The following is a 15,239-nucleotide window of genomic DNA, read 5'->3' as shown; positions in this document are numbered from 1 at the left end:
CCATTTCACAAGACCTCCTAAAACACGCAACAAGGATTTGAAATATATTTGATCAGGCAGAATGTGCTTTCTCTGATTTATGCTGAGGGCTTGAGAGAGCCAGCTGCCGGGCAGTGCACTCACCAGCAGTAGTCGATGAGGTGCTGTGGAAGGACAGGAATGTAAACATGTTGCCAGTACATGGGATACAACAAGGCCGCCGCTCCATGGACACAAGCCGTTAACTGTGGGAGAGAGAGAGAGTGAACACGGCTGTTGTCACGCACGCGCGCACACACACACACACACACACACACACACAGAGACACACACACAGGCACACACACACACACACACGCACGCACACACACGCACACACACAGGAAATCAGTCTTACTCTGCTGAAATAATGCCCAAGTGGCCAGACCCAAAAGACACAAGGAAATATGAATAATAATAAAACATGTATAATCCATGACATCAGTGAAAGTTACAGTGTAGATCATCATCATTCTTCTACAAGTCATTCTTCAATCAATTTGCAAATGATTCACAGCCACAGTCTAATGCCAATTAATACTTATACATGACTAATAGCCACTGGGCTCACTTCAGGCATACTCACATCGAGTCAAAGAGAAAGATAAAACCCCTCTATTTAAAGTTGGGGCATATCAATAGTAAAACACTAACTGGTTTCAACCTGCACTGGGTCTTCATCAGGGCATAGTGTGGCTAGAGTATCCAAGTGAGTGGAATGTTAACAGGCTGAATGATTGAAACATGGCCAAATCACACCATCATGTACAAGAGACATATAAGACATAAGCAACACAAAAATCAAAACCAGAACACATACAGAGAAAATGTCAACAACATTGAAGTTAAGTTAGAGAATCATAAAAAGGTCTGATATCTATCTCTTTGTTGAGGCCTGGATATATCAATGCATCCCATTTATAGATCCAATAGGTCTCTCCCTTTAGCAGTGTAAGATGATCTCTTTTAAAACTGTGTTGTGTGTAACAGGCACGTAGGATCATAACTACTTGTAAGGTTAGGATGCTTTTTTGAGAATCAGCACAGGAAAAATATGAGCTTTCACACTTTTGGGAAACTCTGAGGGATTTGCAAGGTATCAGATTATGCACAAAATGCACTGCACCTTTGTACCTCATAAATATTAAAATTATGTTTATGCCACTCCTTTTGGAAAAAAAAAAAATAAATCGCCTGCACCACCACCCATCTTCAAACAGATGCTAATTTGGCCCGCAGCTATGATTACAACTTCAAGGTTTCACATTAGACAGTGTGGACATGACACAAAGCAGGATGTTTGTCAGAGGTTTCACATCAGGGCTCATGATTATGCTCGTAAAATTCATGAGATTAAAAACACGCTGCCGTGAGAACCCCGCTTCCTTCTCTCTCTCTCCCTCTCTCACACACACACACACACACACACACCTCTCTGCTCTGCTGCATGTGAGCAAGGGGTGATAACCAGGCAGCTGTGTGCCAGCGCTGGCCGCTGTATGCCGGTCCTCATTGCTGCAGGCTGAGGCTGCGGCGGCGGCGGCTCCTTTTACTCTCCCTGCCACACGGCACGCCACCACACCGCCTGACTCCTGGTGATGTCATCACCCATTCCCATAAAGCCTCACCGCGGGGCTCTGGACAAACAAAGTGCCTGCCGCATGTCGGGGGGGGAAACTCGGGTCAAACAGTGTGCGGGCAGATTACTCAGGGCCATCAAAGCAGCGCAGGCCTGGCTCTGCACGGGTGTGTCTAATTGTTTGTGCCGGGAAAAGGACGACTTCATTTCCTCTATGTGTGTGTGTGTGTGTGTGTGTGTGTGTCTGTTTCCCCCCCTGCATAACTGTCACTGCTGTCTGGCGGCAGCTCTGTTTGGCTTTGTGCGTCAGGTAGTGAGGAATGTGGCGTATGGCAGCAGCCGCGGCTGATCAAAATCAGAGTCCCCCCCAATAAAGCGGCAGATGTGTCAATAGCTTTGTCGGCGGCCACTTTTAAAACGCCATTCTCATAATAGCGCGTGAGTCCACACGGGCTGTTTCATCCACTTCTATATTAAGATCCGTCAAAATCAGGGGGGAATAAAATCGAAGAGATTTTCATCTTTTTTTTGGTATTTTTACCTTGCAGAAGCCCCCTTTCACCCTTGCTCGTCAATCAAACTGCCCGTGTGCCAGAGATTTCAGAGTGCCGCGTCTAAACTTGTTTAATCTGATCTGAAGTCTGAAAACAAACGAGGAGGGGGGCTGCTGCTTTTGTATCCCAGCGCCGAGACATCCCTGTCCCTCAGGCAAGGAAAGGAGAGGAGAGGAGAGGAGAGGAGAGGAGAGGAGAGGCAGGCAGGCAGGTGCTGGGAGGCCCTGGGGAACGCCCGTCACACACCTGGCAGTCTCTTCACAGGTAAGAGACACGGAGCCAGTCTGGGATGCCCGAGATTAATCGCATCCTCTTAAGGACGGAGGATGACAACAATGTCCGACATGACAGGAGGCTTCTTCAGGCATCTCCTTCACAAAGCTTGGGAAGCAAACTAACTCATACTGGAATGGAGCCATACTCCAAGTTCCACACACTTCAAGCCATTTAGAGGAGGCTTTAGAAAAAAATGTGTTGAGAAAACACTAAGGCCTTGAATCGTCTTGACCGAAACAAAAGTCCAGGCAGAAACATTCTGGGTTATTTGTGTCTGAGGTAAAAAGCCTTTTATTCTGAGCATTCCAAAGAGACCCCTTTAAATGACATCTTACACCCTCTCTCCAGGAAACTTACAAAATCAATACACATGAACAAAATAAAAACCTTAGTTGTGAAGAGGAAGGCTTTAATGGCTAGCTGACCATATGTTGAGTTAGAAATGGTCTCTCTTATAGTGCATCTTGAAAAAAAAAAAAAAAAACATCTTTTTTAGCAGCACAGCAGCAGTGTCTCCACTCTGGACATGAGTTCCAATTGTTCTTCAGTTTGAACTCAGACAGAAACTAAATCAAACATGTTTTCAAAAGGCAACTCCATCACATTTCACACACGGTGCATTAATCTGACTCTTAAGAGGCCAAAAATCAATATTCCAACCCCAAAGACATTTGGTTGGGCTTTTAATGATCGCTCCTGTTGAAAAATAACAAGGACAAAAAGGCGGCCAGTTTTTGCCTTGGTGGGGAAAAAAAGAGAGGCATTTTCAACAACTATGCAATATCTATATACATTCTATGTAACTTCTACTGACTAGTTATATTTAAAAGTGTTTAAGCAAAGTTGATAGCATCAATATTTGCAGCGTGGACAAAATAAAGAACAAGAATTAACTTAAGTCAAATCTGGTGCATCACCAGATGTCATCCAGGTAAATAATTATTCTCTGTTCATCAAAAATAAGAATCAGCCGCAACGAAAGAAATACTCAAAATGCATATCAGTAACCTCCTGGCCAATATTTTAAGCTAGTAAAAAAACATCTTAAGTACCACACACACACACACACACACACACACACATCCACCTGACTAAACAACATCTCTTTCTGTAAGCCCATTGTGTGTTGCCTGTGGGCCTGGCCCCCTGTGGAGAGAAGTGTGTGGGTTAAATGAGTGAACACGTGGGACAATGGAAAGAAGAGAGAGAAGAGAAGAAATGAGAGAGAGATATATAGAGAATGAAGGAAAGTTAAGAGATGGAGTGAGGAAGAGAGAAACAGAGAGAGGAAAGTGAAAAGTGAAGAGGCTAGAAAAAGAGTGAGGTAGAAAGAAAAGAGGGAAACAAGGACAGAAAGAAAGATAGAAAGAAAGACAGAAAGACAGAAAGAGTGAAGAGGCTTGAGTACTTACAGTGCTTAGTTTGCTACAGCAGAGCAGGACTCGGCGCTCATAAAGCATGCTAGCGTACAGATGGAGCATGTTATTGACATCTACGGCTACAAAATACTCTGTTAGGTTTCTCTGCAAGAAAACAAGAGCAAAAACAAACACACAGTGGAGAGGTTAGTCGTGAAGCAAACACGAGGGCCCATGACTGTGCAATGATCAAGGAAAAAAAACAAACAACATCTATCACATTTATCATGAGTGTGGGGAAGGTCGACCACACTACAGCAGAGGGCTAACGCGACGCCAACAGTTCAGTGTTCGTGTTTAACACTCGTGTGTCAGCGCCAGTGACAGGACGTGGTGACACATGACACCTGAACTTTCTCTACTGGTGCACTGTGAGGTGAAGAGACTGCTGTGGCAGGGGAATTGGCAGGCTAAACACATCAGCTGTCAATGGAGACTGCACTCAAAGGCACAATAGGCAGAGTGGTTCAGAGGGAAACTAAATGCTCCCAAGCAACGAAAGAGAAACAAATCTGTAAATTAGCTTTAATACCAGTAAGGTGTCTGACATAAATCAAATTTAGCTGGGCCAGACCTGTCAACCTGTTTAGCAAAGATTTGGCCTTCTCTATGTCACTTCTTATGCCTTTTCATACAGTAATTATATCACAGCACCACAACATTATGTACAGTGTACTTAATGTAGGAGTCAAAATCTTAGCTAAATTAGGAAAGCACATCTCCAGCCCAGCTTAAAATACCCCATAGTCCCTTTCTCCTCCCCGAGCTACGGTAGTGTCTGCCGTTTGGACACATTTGCGCTGACTGGCAACTCATCTGGAGAGATGGTGGTATGTGTAGTGGGAAATGGGGGGAAACGGGGCTCTTTCTCTTATTATAAAATATTCTGTGTATTGCTCCTCCATATTAAATATTTAACAAGGTGCTCATATGGCTCTGTAGTCAACAGACAATGGTGTCATATACATGTACTGTGTAGTTTGTCTAGGTGCACTTCCCTATACACAACTATACACACAAACACACACACACACACACAAGACCTGCATGTATGTAAACACTCACGCACGCACGCACGCACGCACACACACACACAAACACACACACACACACAGCCGCAGGGTCTATTGCCTCAGCCACTGGCAAGAAATGGGGGGGAAGTGGGAGAATGAGAGGGGTATTGATTCAGCTGACTCTTCCCATTGCCGCCTCAGAGAAAGGATGAGAGCGGAGCGCTCCGTTGTGTACTTGATGCCGAGCCCCACTGGGGTCAGATCAACAGCGCCGGGGTGAACCCCTGGCACAAAACATTTAACCCATCAGTGATGGACTGGAAGTTTCCCCTTAACTAGAGGGGGGCCCGACTGCATCAGATGCACTAGTCTGGGGCGAGGATCAATGACCCCTGTGCAGCTGGTTAATCCGACTTGTACGGGGTTTGATTTGCACGTGTTGTGCCTTTACCTCTTGCCAGATTTCTACACAGCCCCCTTTGCAGGCTTTAAAAAAGGTGTGTGTGTGTGTGTCTGTGTCACGATTTTAGCTAAATGTACAGCGCTGAACATGGTGGGAAGGTGTTTGGTGGAATACCAGTGAGCTCCACTCACATTCTCAGGTATACTGGGCAGTTCCCTGCAGTCAGGCACGGTGAAGTAAGAATGCTGCACAAAGAGAGACAAAATGGACAATGTTAAAACAAAAAACTATGACAAGCACAAAAAACAACATACTGCATTAGAAAACCAAATTCTGCTCTATTCATGCAAGGTGGTTTCCGGGACAACATCTGATATTTAGTGTTGTGAGGATCAAGCTTGCCCCTTTTTACCAGTCTAATTTTAAAAAGGCAAACGGTCCCAAAATTCTGCTGCCTGCACTCGAGAACCGACAGGGAACCGTTAAGTTCAGAAACGTCTCAGTGTGGATCCCCTCTCCTCTCATATGCTTTCTCTCTCTCACTCTCTCTCTCGCTCTCTCTGTCCCCTGCAGACAAGAGGGTGGCAGACATGACAGGGGAGCAGGCAGAACGCAAATAGAAGTGAAGGTGTCTGGAGAGGAGCAGCAGTGGGGTGAGGTGTGGGGGGGGCCACAATAATATACTCTGCTCCTCCACGAGTGTCACCCCCACCCCCCACCCTCTCTCTCATTTCTTTTACTCCCAAACACTCTTTCCCCTCGGTGTCAATATCATCCCCTCCTCCGCTGCCTGCTCTGAATCCGTTAGCCGCTCCACCACCTGTGAAATGAGCCTCTCTGGGAAGAGGAAGACACGAGCAGAGTGGAAGACAAGGACAAGAGAGGAGAGGAGAGGAAAAGAAAGGAGAGGAGGAAAAAATGGAGAGGAGAGGAGGCCACCTGTCCCCCTTTCAAGAGCACCTGGGAGGCAGCAGAGTGCAGCGCTATTCGGAGCCAGACACGGCGCCTCGCTCTGCTAAGAGCACATCAGCCCAAACACAGCCCGGTTCTGGCAGAGGCATAGACCAGGACATGACATGGATGTGAAATGACGACAGGGCCTCCGTGTGCACTGTGAATCTGATATCACACATATCCCCAGCCCGAGTGAGTCGCACAGTGAGAAAGTCGCTGCATTTTACACAGCGGGGGAAACAGATATCCAAATCTCTGTGAGTCGCTGAGTTTGTCTGTGGTTGTTGCATTTTACAGGAGAAGCACAAAGGCCCAGGGACGCACCACACTCAGATGCACAGGCACTCCAGGTTCAGGAATGGAGAGGGCATGTAGTGAATCCAACAGCTCCTTCAACTGGCTGTCCTGAAAACACAAACACAAAATCACAACAATAATACACCAACGCTCGCTTCAGCACACTGGCTGTCCGCGACACACGCAACACAAACACAAACGCACGCTACATTACCACACACCTTAACATACTTGCACGCACACACACACACACACACACACACACACACACGTTAAAATAGAACATGGCAGACTGACTTCCAACCTGTGTGGCCAAGCTTTGAGGCTTATTCATGTGATGATGGCTTGATCTCATGTTCTCTAAAGTACAGCATCTTCATGGGAACCCACCTGGCCTTTGAGACTGTAGTCTGCCAAGGTATTGAGCAGCTTGTAAAACACCTCAAACCACGGAAGATAACTACACAGAAGAGAAAGAAGACAAAAAAACACACACAGCGTGAACAGGCAAGTTCAATGACACGTGAAAGGTCTCCACAAAAAAAATGAGCTGCAGAGAAGACCTTGCTTTTGACAAAGATGATTTCAAATGTTGTATCCTGTCTCTTAAGTAGCTTTACTCACTACTTACTATAGAGGAGCTGACCATGTCACTGCATAGCTCTCTACACATCATGGTGCTCCTGGCTCTCAAAAATTCATTCCCTTGATGTAGATGGTATGTTTTCGGCTGCTGTCTGTTTGTGTGTGTGTGTGTGTGTGTGTGTGTTAGGAGGTTTATGTAATGGGTACTGGAGGCTATGAATTTGGGGGGGGGGGGGGGCAAAGTAGGAGTAAAGGATGAAATAAATCAAGATAGTCAAAAGTAAAAAAGATCTGGAAATAAAGGAGAAAGTATCTATCAGAGAAATAAATCAAATGGAACCTCCCTCAAAGGAACTAGAACAAAACAAAGAAAGATAAAAACGAAGTAAAAGGAGTGAAAAAAAAGAAAGAAAACAAAATAAAAAGAAAGAATGAAAACAAACAAAATGAAAAGGGAATGCTGAAAACAAGTAAAATCATAAGGAAAGAAAGGAAATCAAGCGGCAAAAATCCGAAAAAAATCCGAAAAATCGAAAAATCGAAATCGGAAAAATCGGGCGGCAAGGAAGGAGGAGAGGAGGAGGAGAGGAGGGAGGAGAGGAGGGAGTGAGGAGGAGGAAGGGAGTGAGGGAGGAGAGGAAGGAGAGGAAGGAGAGGAAGGAGACGAGTGAAGGGAGTGAGAGGAAGGAGGAAGGAGACGAGTGAAGGGAGTGAGAGGAAGGAGAGGAGGGAAGGGAGGAGAGGAGGAGAGGGAGTGAGAGGAGGGAGTGAGAGGAAGGAGGAGAGGAGGGAGTGAGAGGAGGGAGGAGAGGAGGGAAGGGAGTGAGAGGAGGAGGAGAGGAAGGAGAGGAGGGAAGGGAGGAGGAGGAGGGAGTGAGAGGAAGGAGAGGAAGGAAGGGAGTGAGAGGAGGAGGAGGAGGAAGGAGGAGAGGGAGGAGAGGAGGGAGGAGAGGGAGGAGAGGAGGGAGTGAGAGGAGGGAAGGGAGTGAGAGGAGGAGGAGAGGAGGGAAGGAGGAGGAGGGAAGGAGTGAGAGGAGGAAGGAGGAGAGGAGGAGGAGGAGGAGGAAGAGAATGAAGAGGAGGAGTGAGAGGAGAACACAAAAGCAAGCGGGAAAAAAGTAAAGACAGTGCTTTCTTCTACACACACAGTCCTCAGTCTCTCTCTCTCTCTCTCTCTCATACTCAAACTCTTATACCTAACACAGACAAACCCACACACACACACACACACACACACACACACACACACACACACACACACAGGCTGTGCCAAGTGCAGATTCTTCAGCCTAATTAAAATATTTGGTCTGGAGACAGGCGGCTTGACGCTTGTTGCTTGAGCGGGAGACAGTGGGTGTGGGGTGGATATGTGGGGGACGTGGGGGCGTCTGTGTGTGTATGTGTGTGTGTGTGTGTGTGTGTGTGTAGGGGGGCTCTGGTCACCAGGAGCTGCTGAGATGCCAGCGTACTCTCATTACGTGGACAGCTTTAACGCAGCGCTGGGCGCGGGGGCTAATTCCCCCCCTCCAAAGCGCTCCCTTATTTACATCCAGGCGAGACTTGAGACGTGGGGAGATGCCCGCCTGCCACTGCCCCACTCCTGCACTCTAATTGTGGCCGTCACTCGCCCGTGAGCTCGCGGATTTCACCCGGCGCCGGCTCATTACGCCGAGGAGGAGAAGGCTGAAGTTGGAGAACGTGGGGATAGATATGGACACACACACACATTCCGGTGTTCGCATAAATGCTCATACACACACAGTGACAAAATCTTGTAGACACGCATTTTGCCACTGTCGGTTTGATGAACCCAGCTAAATGGCCTCTCGCTAAAGTAGCACCTCATCTGCATACACAAGCTCCCTCGCATTTCCTGAAAGTCAATACCACACACAGACACAAAGACACACACAGACACACACAGACACCCTTTCAGACCAACAGAAGGAGAAAGTTTGCACTCTACAAAAGTGCAACAAATATACAAGCCCATGTAGACCACAGAGCTTGTGCTTGTCTAGCTGGCTGATCCCCTCTGTCTGGATGTGAGGTCAGACACCAGTCAGACAAACAGCACTGGCCGAGCCCAGCACTGCCAACAGCCCCATCGCCGACCTTGCACCACTCAGCTTCACACAAAGGGTCAACATTTTAATAAGGCTTAAACAAATCCTGACCTTGTAGTATTTGTTTCATATATTACCTGCTTCAGAGAAAAATGCTCCATGCAAAACAAAGCAGGTGCAGGGCTCCTTAAAGTTGTCATGGTAGCCTTAAACACCACAAACACTTTGGGCCCCAATTTAAATGACAGGTAAAATCTAATGTATAAGGTGTCAAACGCTTTTGCATATATGTGCATTTGCCTGTCAATTAAATTAGGGCCCTTTCTCGCTCATGAATTAGATATCCATGTATGAGGAGTAGGACTTTGTACAATCAGCTTAACCAGGTGTCTTAAACTACTCACACATACATCTACACAACTGAACACAGAAGGATATAATTTCCCTCACGATGTTTGCTAGTGTGAATGGCGAGGGATTTATCGAGCAACTGCCAGTTGCGACTCACTAGTGAATCTCTGCATCTGCATTTTTTAAGGAGCATCGTAAACCCTGATCCACACCAGCCTGGAGGGCGTCCCACTCTTCTGGAATATTCAAAATGTGTAAAAAAAAAAGGAAAAAGCAAAAGACGGCTGAATATCTGTATCCGTCGCGGCGGTGTGGGCTATTACGTGCGGTGTAAGCTATGGAGCTGCTTATCGCGTCGCGGCGGTGTGATTATTACGCATCACGACGCGTATTAATATGGGCTGTATCGTCGCGCTGATGCGCGCTGTGGCAGCGTATAGCCGTATTGGTATGGAGCTGTATCGCGTCTGCGCCCGGTCTGGCGGTAACGCGTCGCCGGCATTAGTATGGAGCTATCGCGTGCCTTGATGCAGCGTGGCCATATTAGTATGGAGCTGTATGCGTGCGATGCGCCCGGAGATGCAGCGTGGCGGCCTTAGTAGTATGGATAGTATGGAGCGTGGCGGCCCGTATTAGTATGGAAGCTGTATCGCGTGTCGCGGTCGCGCGGTGGCCGAGCATGCTCAAGCACCGGCGGCCCGGATGGCGCTGTCTATGCGGTGTTCGCGGCGTGGTCATGCTCATCAGGAGCGTTGCCTTTTAGTGCACCAGCACTCCTCTGCCCTCCTGCCCTCTTTGCATTTTTGGAATTTCATTAGCATCCTTGAACTTTGATAAGTCTCTAAACATCCTTGACTTTGTGTGTGTGTCTCTGTGTGTGTGTGTGTGTGTGTGTGTGTGTCTGTGTGTGTGTGTGTGTGTCTCTGTGTGTCTCTGTGTGTGTCTCTGTGTGTGTGTGTGTGTGTGTGTAGGATTATGCATAGAGAGCGCTCGCTCCTGCACCACCAGCTCCACCCCAATCCGCCTGAAGATGGACCAGAGGGGATGGGGCTCACTCTTAATGAGGCTCAACTCAACTCCTGCCATTTCACTGGCACATGCAGTACATGAGGCTGAACGTACGTACACTCTTTGAATACACACACAGTATATGCTCCTACATTATGTTTATGTGAATGATCATATACAGTATGTATGTATGTATGTATGTACGTACATGTATGTATGTATGTATGTATGTATGTGAGGGAGATATAGAGATAGAGTGAGAAAGAGAGAGTGTAAGACAGAGAGAGAGAGAGAGAGAAAGAAAGAAACAAAAAAGAAAGAAAGAAAGAAAGAAAGAAAGAAAGAAAGAAAGAAAGAAAGAAAAAGAGAGAGAGAGAAAGAAAGAAAGATAGTCAAGCGGATTTGAAGCTGAGAACTAGACTAGGTTATGTATTATTATGTACACAGTGATTCCATGGTTGGCACTCTGTTATAATGACATTTGTCATGAATGCAAGTGATGGACAAAGTACCATGACCCAGGTGGTGAAAGAGTGAGTGACCTTTGAACTTTAACCCTACTGATGGAGAAAGGAGGACAACAAGTAGAGAGAAGGGGCGAATGCAAGTGAAGCAGACTTAAGCTTGGTGAGGTAGTGGTGGTGGTGGGGGGGGGGGGGGGTAAGGATTTAAACCCACATGGTGGACCGGTCATTGTTCCCTTTCAAGAGGAACAATCGCACAGATTGGCCTCATATGGTCTCCTAAAGACTCGGCTTCTTTCTCCATGTGCACGGGGGTCTGAGTGTCAAACCGCTCAGCCACTTTATACATTGGCAGAGGATGTCAGAGATCACTAGACCTGCATTCACCAAACCGCTCTGCTAGCGGCGCAGAGAGGGCAAAACACATCAAAACGGAACAAAGAAATCAACGAAGAGAGAAATGCAGAGAAGGATGGCTCTTTTGAGAATCTCAACTCCACAAGCACAAGCACAAAATTAAGAAACTCAAGCACACAGCAGTACTCTACACAACACTCACACTATGCAAAGTGGAATTCACAGAATCCTGAATCCAGACCCGTCTACACTGCTGTTTGGGGACTACATCCCTTGAGTATGATAAACACCTTTGGCTTTTTAGCATTGTAATTCTTCAGATATTTTGCTTGCTATTGGTGCATGTTACACATTTGTAGCTTTAGCTTCTTCTTCATTTGTACAATGTCTGTTGTACAACACATCTGTTTTCCCATGCTTAGTGGGAAGTATGTAAGCAGTGTACAAAGTAATGGGCAACAGTGCTACTGGACGTTAATGGACTTGTTAGACCAGGAACAGCTGTTGGTCATTTGTCGAGAGATGTCTTGCTCAACATGAAAAGCAACACCAGTGCAATAAGTGCAAAACTATTGTTACAATGAGAACTATACATGGGTTTTGGAAATGTTTAAAACATTTAGAGCTGGAATATTAAATGTAACACATCTCTTTCCACGTGGTCAAGATGCTGTTGAACAGTTGATGATGATTAGGAGATCCCAACTGAATAGCTAAATGATTTCTAACGATTAAAAAAACGCAATTCCTCAATGGTTGTGCAAAAAAACTGAGAACTGAAATAGATTTAATGGCACTCGGCACACGCTGAGGAGTAGCGTCAGCCATCTGTAAGAAAGCAGAGGGGGACTGTGAATGGGTGCACTTAGCAGACGGCACAGTGAGGTATGCTAACTCGCCAGATTTAATGATGTGATGCCCATGTCCAAGAGCCTGCAGCAGTAGCACTTGTGGTTTAAAAAAGGAGGTGGGGGAGGGGATTGGTGTCTGGGATTTATGATGTACAAGGAGCACAGGTTTTCGTTTGTAACCAAAAACTTCCCCTTTCTGCCGGAGTCTCATTTGCCGAGGTCAGAGGTTAAATGGAGGAGTAGCAACATTCAAAACCCCCACCCCGGACGACAAGCATAAACGGCCGCCCGAAAGCAGCTCATTTAAATCACTTTTCATTCTGTTAAAAGAAAATCCCCTCCCCAGTTTATTTGAAGGGGAACTATAAAAGCTCATAAAAAAAAAAAAAAACAGAGGAACAGAGGGCGCACCATCCCGAGGATTTTAATTTGCCGGCGGACGAGTCGCCACAGCTCCGCTCCTCTCTGGCCCATTCCGCCCGTCTGCAGCAGCAGCAGCAGCCCCGCCGCCAGTGACAACTTTACAACAGCAGGGGCCATAAAGTCTCCGCCACTCCTGCCTTCAAGTCTCTCACCGATGCACTAACACGGCTTCCTCGCTCTCCAAGGCCTGCGTTTCTCACGTGGGTCCGAACACAATAAACGTCTTACGACGAAACACTGGTTCCTGTGTGCGCTCGGGACAGGTTTCCGGCGGTAGAAAGGACTTCATATAAAAAAGAAGAAAAAAAAGACTGAAACCTAAAATACTCCACTTCAGTGCTAATTTGCTCTCCAGGCTTTTATGGACATTGCCAAGATGTTCTGAGGGACACACGGAAAACCACAACCTGCAACCTTGGTGCAGATGTTCGGAATTTGCAGAAGAAGTCATGACAGATAAAAAACGCCTGCAAATCATCTTGCTTGGTTGAAAGAAGACAACGTGAGTCTGAACAGTCGATCGAATGCCACAGACTAAGATGAAGTTCTGGAATGGATTCAGGTTTTTATTATTCACAGAGAACCTAATGAACATGATCAGAAGAAATGGAAGAAATCTCATTAGGAAGAAATCTCATAAACACCTCTTTAAAGCTAGACATGTTTCTCGGCGTTAACAGCCGTCCTAATACTTTGTTTGCACAGCAGAGCCTTTCACTTCCAATATCTACACACAGTACATGTCACGTTAACTAGCTGATTAGTCACCAGTGATCATGGCAGAGAAGAAAGCAGTTTGAAGGTAATAAGCACAACCATCAACTGCTTTTAAAACCGAAGCAAGTCACAAAGCTATTTCACAGACTCAGAGAGGTAGAGACACCAGTCTCAAGTGGCCATTAGGACCAAAGATACCTAGACAGCCAGTCACACATGCACACGCACTCACTGTGCACACAATCACTGTTTTTTCAAAAGGCACGATTGAGCTAGTTTTACACGCTGCTAAGGAGTAGGCCCCGGCACCATTAGTGGGGCTCCTTTGGTCTAATAACGGGGGGCCTCCAAGATCCAGGACAGAATTGGAAACATGACGGCCCTGTTTAGGCCGGGGCGCTCCCATCTCCACTGCACCGCGGTCGGGCGGCTGGGGGCACAGGGGTTGGGGGCAACAGGCAGGACATAAATGCGTCAACAAGAGTTTTTTTGTCGGGGAAGTGAAAGAGACCTGTGTGCTTCCTCGAGTCTCTTCCGCTCTGGCCCAGGCTTTACAGGCCAACTCACTGCCAGTAAAAGGCCCAGGGAGGGAAGTGATTAGGGGTCTGTCTGTGGCACTTACACACACACACACACACACACAGGAACATGCATCACCACAGATGCAAAAGTAGCATGTATGTTTACTAAAAACACACCTACCCACATCCAGTGTGGTGAGACTGTATACCCCTAATGCCACAACTACAAACACAAAACACTGATTCCCAAAATGTGCTTGCACACGATTGAATATGCAACAATGCACACACACACACACACACACAGTACTAGTGTCCAAAGTATATTTCCTCTGCTGCGTTAACGATGGCGTTTCCAACGCAGTGCTTCTGCCGACACAGAGCTCCAGAGCCCTCAGGGTGTAAGAACAGCAGCCTGGCAGGGGAGCCTCGCCACCACTCTCCCTCTCCGCTCAGTCTCATCTTTAGCCCCCAGCACTGCGCTGGCACTCCCAGTCGCTATCCCGCGGGTGCCCTCCAGTCTCACCCACCCAGGACCCATATGCTGCTTCTGCCTCTCACAGCCACGCTCGCTCACAAAACACACGCCAGACCCAGGAAAGCGAGAGAATGGAGACATCTGCACTTCTACAGGGTGACTGGGGATGTGACTGTGGTGAATATAGTCAGGAAATTGGCAGGCTAAACGCACACTAGCATGCTAGAGGTCCATGGGTAGCTGCTTGTCTGATTTTGCCTACACAAACAGGAATTTGGATTTTAATTTTAATTTTAATACTGCCATTACAATTTAACATCTGATTTATATTATATTTTTTAATACAGTTATGAAAGTACAGTGTGAAAAATCTAAAGTCACTGATTTTCACCAAGCCCTGTGAATATTACATCTTAGGAATCTAAGTAATGTTCTAAGCAGAAACACTTCACATATTTCTTCTGCACAGCCTGTACAAGCCTTCAGAGAGTTAATCATGTTGTAACACCAGCACTTCCTAGAGCTGTGAGCTAACAATGCCGCTTAAAAGTGTAAATAAGACCAAAAAAAAAGACAAAAACAAAAAATGCCTTGCAGACCAATGCGTTGAGTATGAAATGCAAAAAGCGCATTGCGTGCATGTCTGCGTGAGTGGAGCGAGTGTGGGCGTGTGTATTTGCCTTCATGGCTGCGCCCAAACACTGGTGTGCAGCGAAGGATGTGAAACTAAATCATTAAATTAAAACAGTTAATCAAACCTATTAACAGCCCTAATCCCTCCTCTCTTCTCACTTTATTCTGCTCTCCGCCACCCCACCCCAGCCCACTCTCACATACACCCCCACCACTTCTCCTCCTCCCCTCTCTACTCAAGCATGCAGATTACCATTTAGGCTCCAGCCGACT

At 46.7% G+C, this 15,239-nt stretch overlaps 1 protein-coding gene across 1 annotated transcript in view; it reads right to left on the bottom strand.

Moving 5' to 3' along the window:
• dennd1a (DENN/MADD domain containing 1A) overlaps positions 1-15,239 on the bottom strand; it is a gene marked incomplete at its 5' end in the record, with an annotated part of 86,760 nt that overhangs the window by 34,244 nt on the left and 37,277 nt on the right. The window contains 5 exon segments of the mRNA XM_048258388.1: positions 124-224; positions 3,840-3,950; positions 5,453-5,506; positions 6,540-6,620; positions 6,903-6,972. Of these exon segments, the coding sequence (XP_048114345.1) occupies positions 124-224; positions 3,840-3,950; positions 5,453-5,506; positions 6,540-6,620; positions 6,903-6,972 (417 nt within the window).

Source organism: Alosa alosa, chromosome 12 (genome assembly GCF_017589495.1).
Source record: "Alosa alosa isolate M-15738 ecotype Scorff River chromosome 12, AALO_Geno_1.1, whole genome shotgun sequence".
In the NCBI taxonomy this organism is placed as follows: domain Eukaryota; kingdom Metazoa; phylum Chordata; class Actinopteri; order Clupeiformes; family Clupeidae; genus Alosa; species Alosa alosa.
The sequence above is the reverse complement of the archived record's forward strand: the minus strand, read 5'-3'. Positions and strand labels throughout refer to the sequence as shown.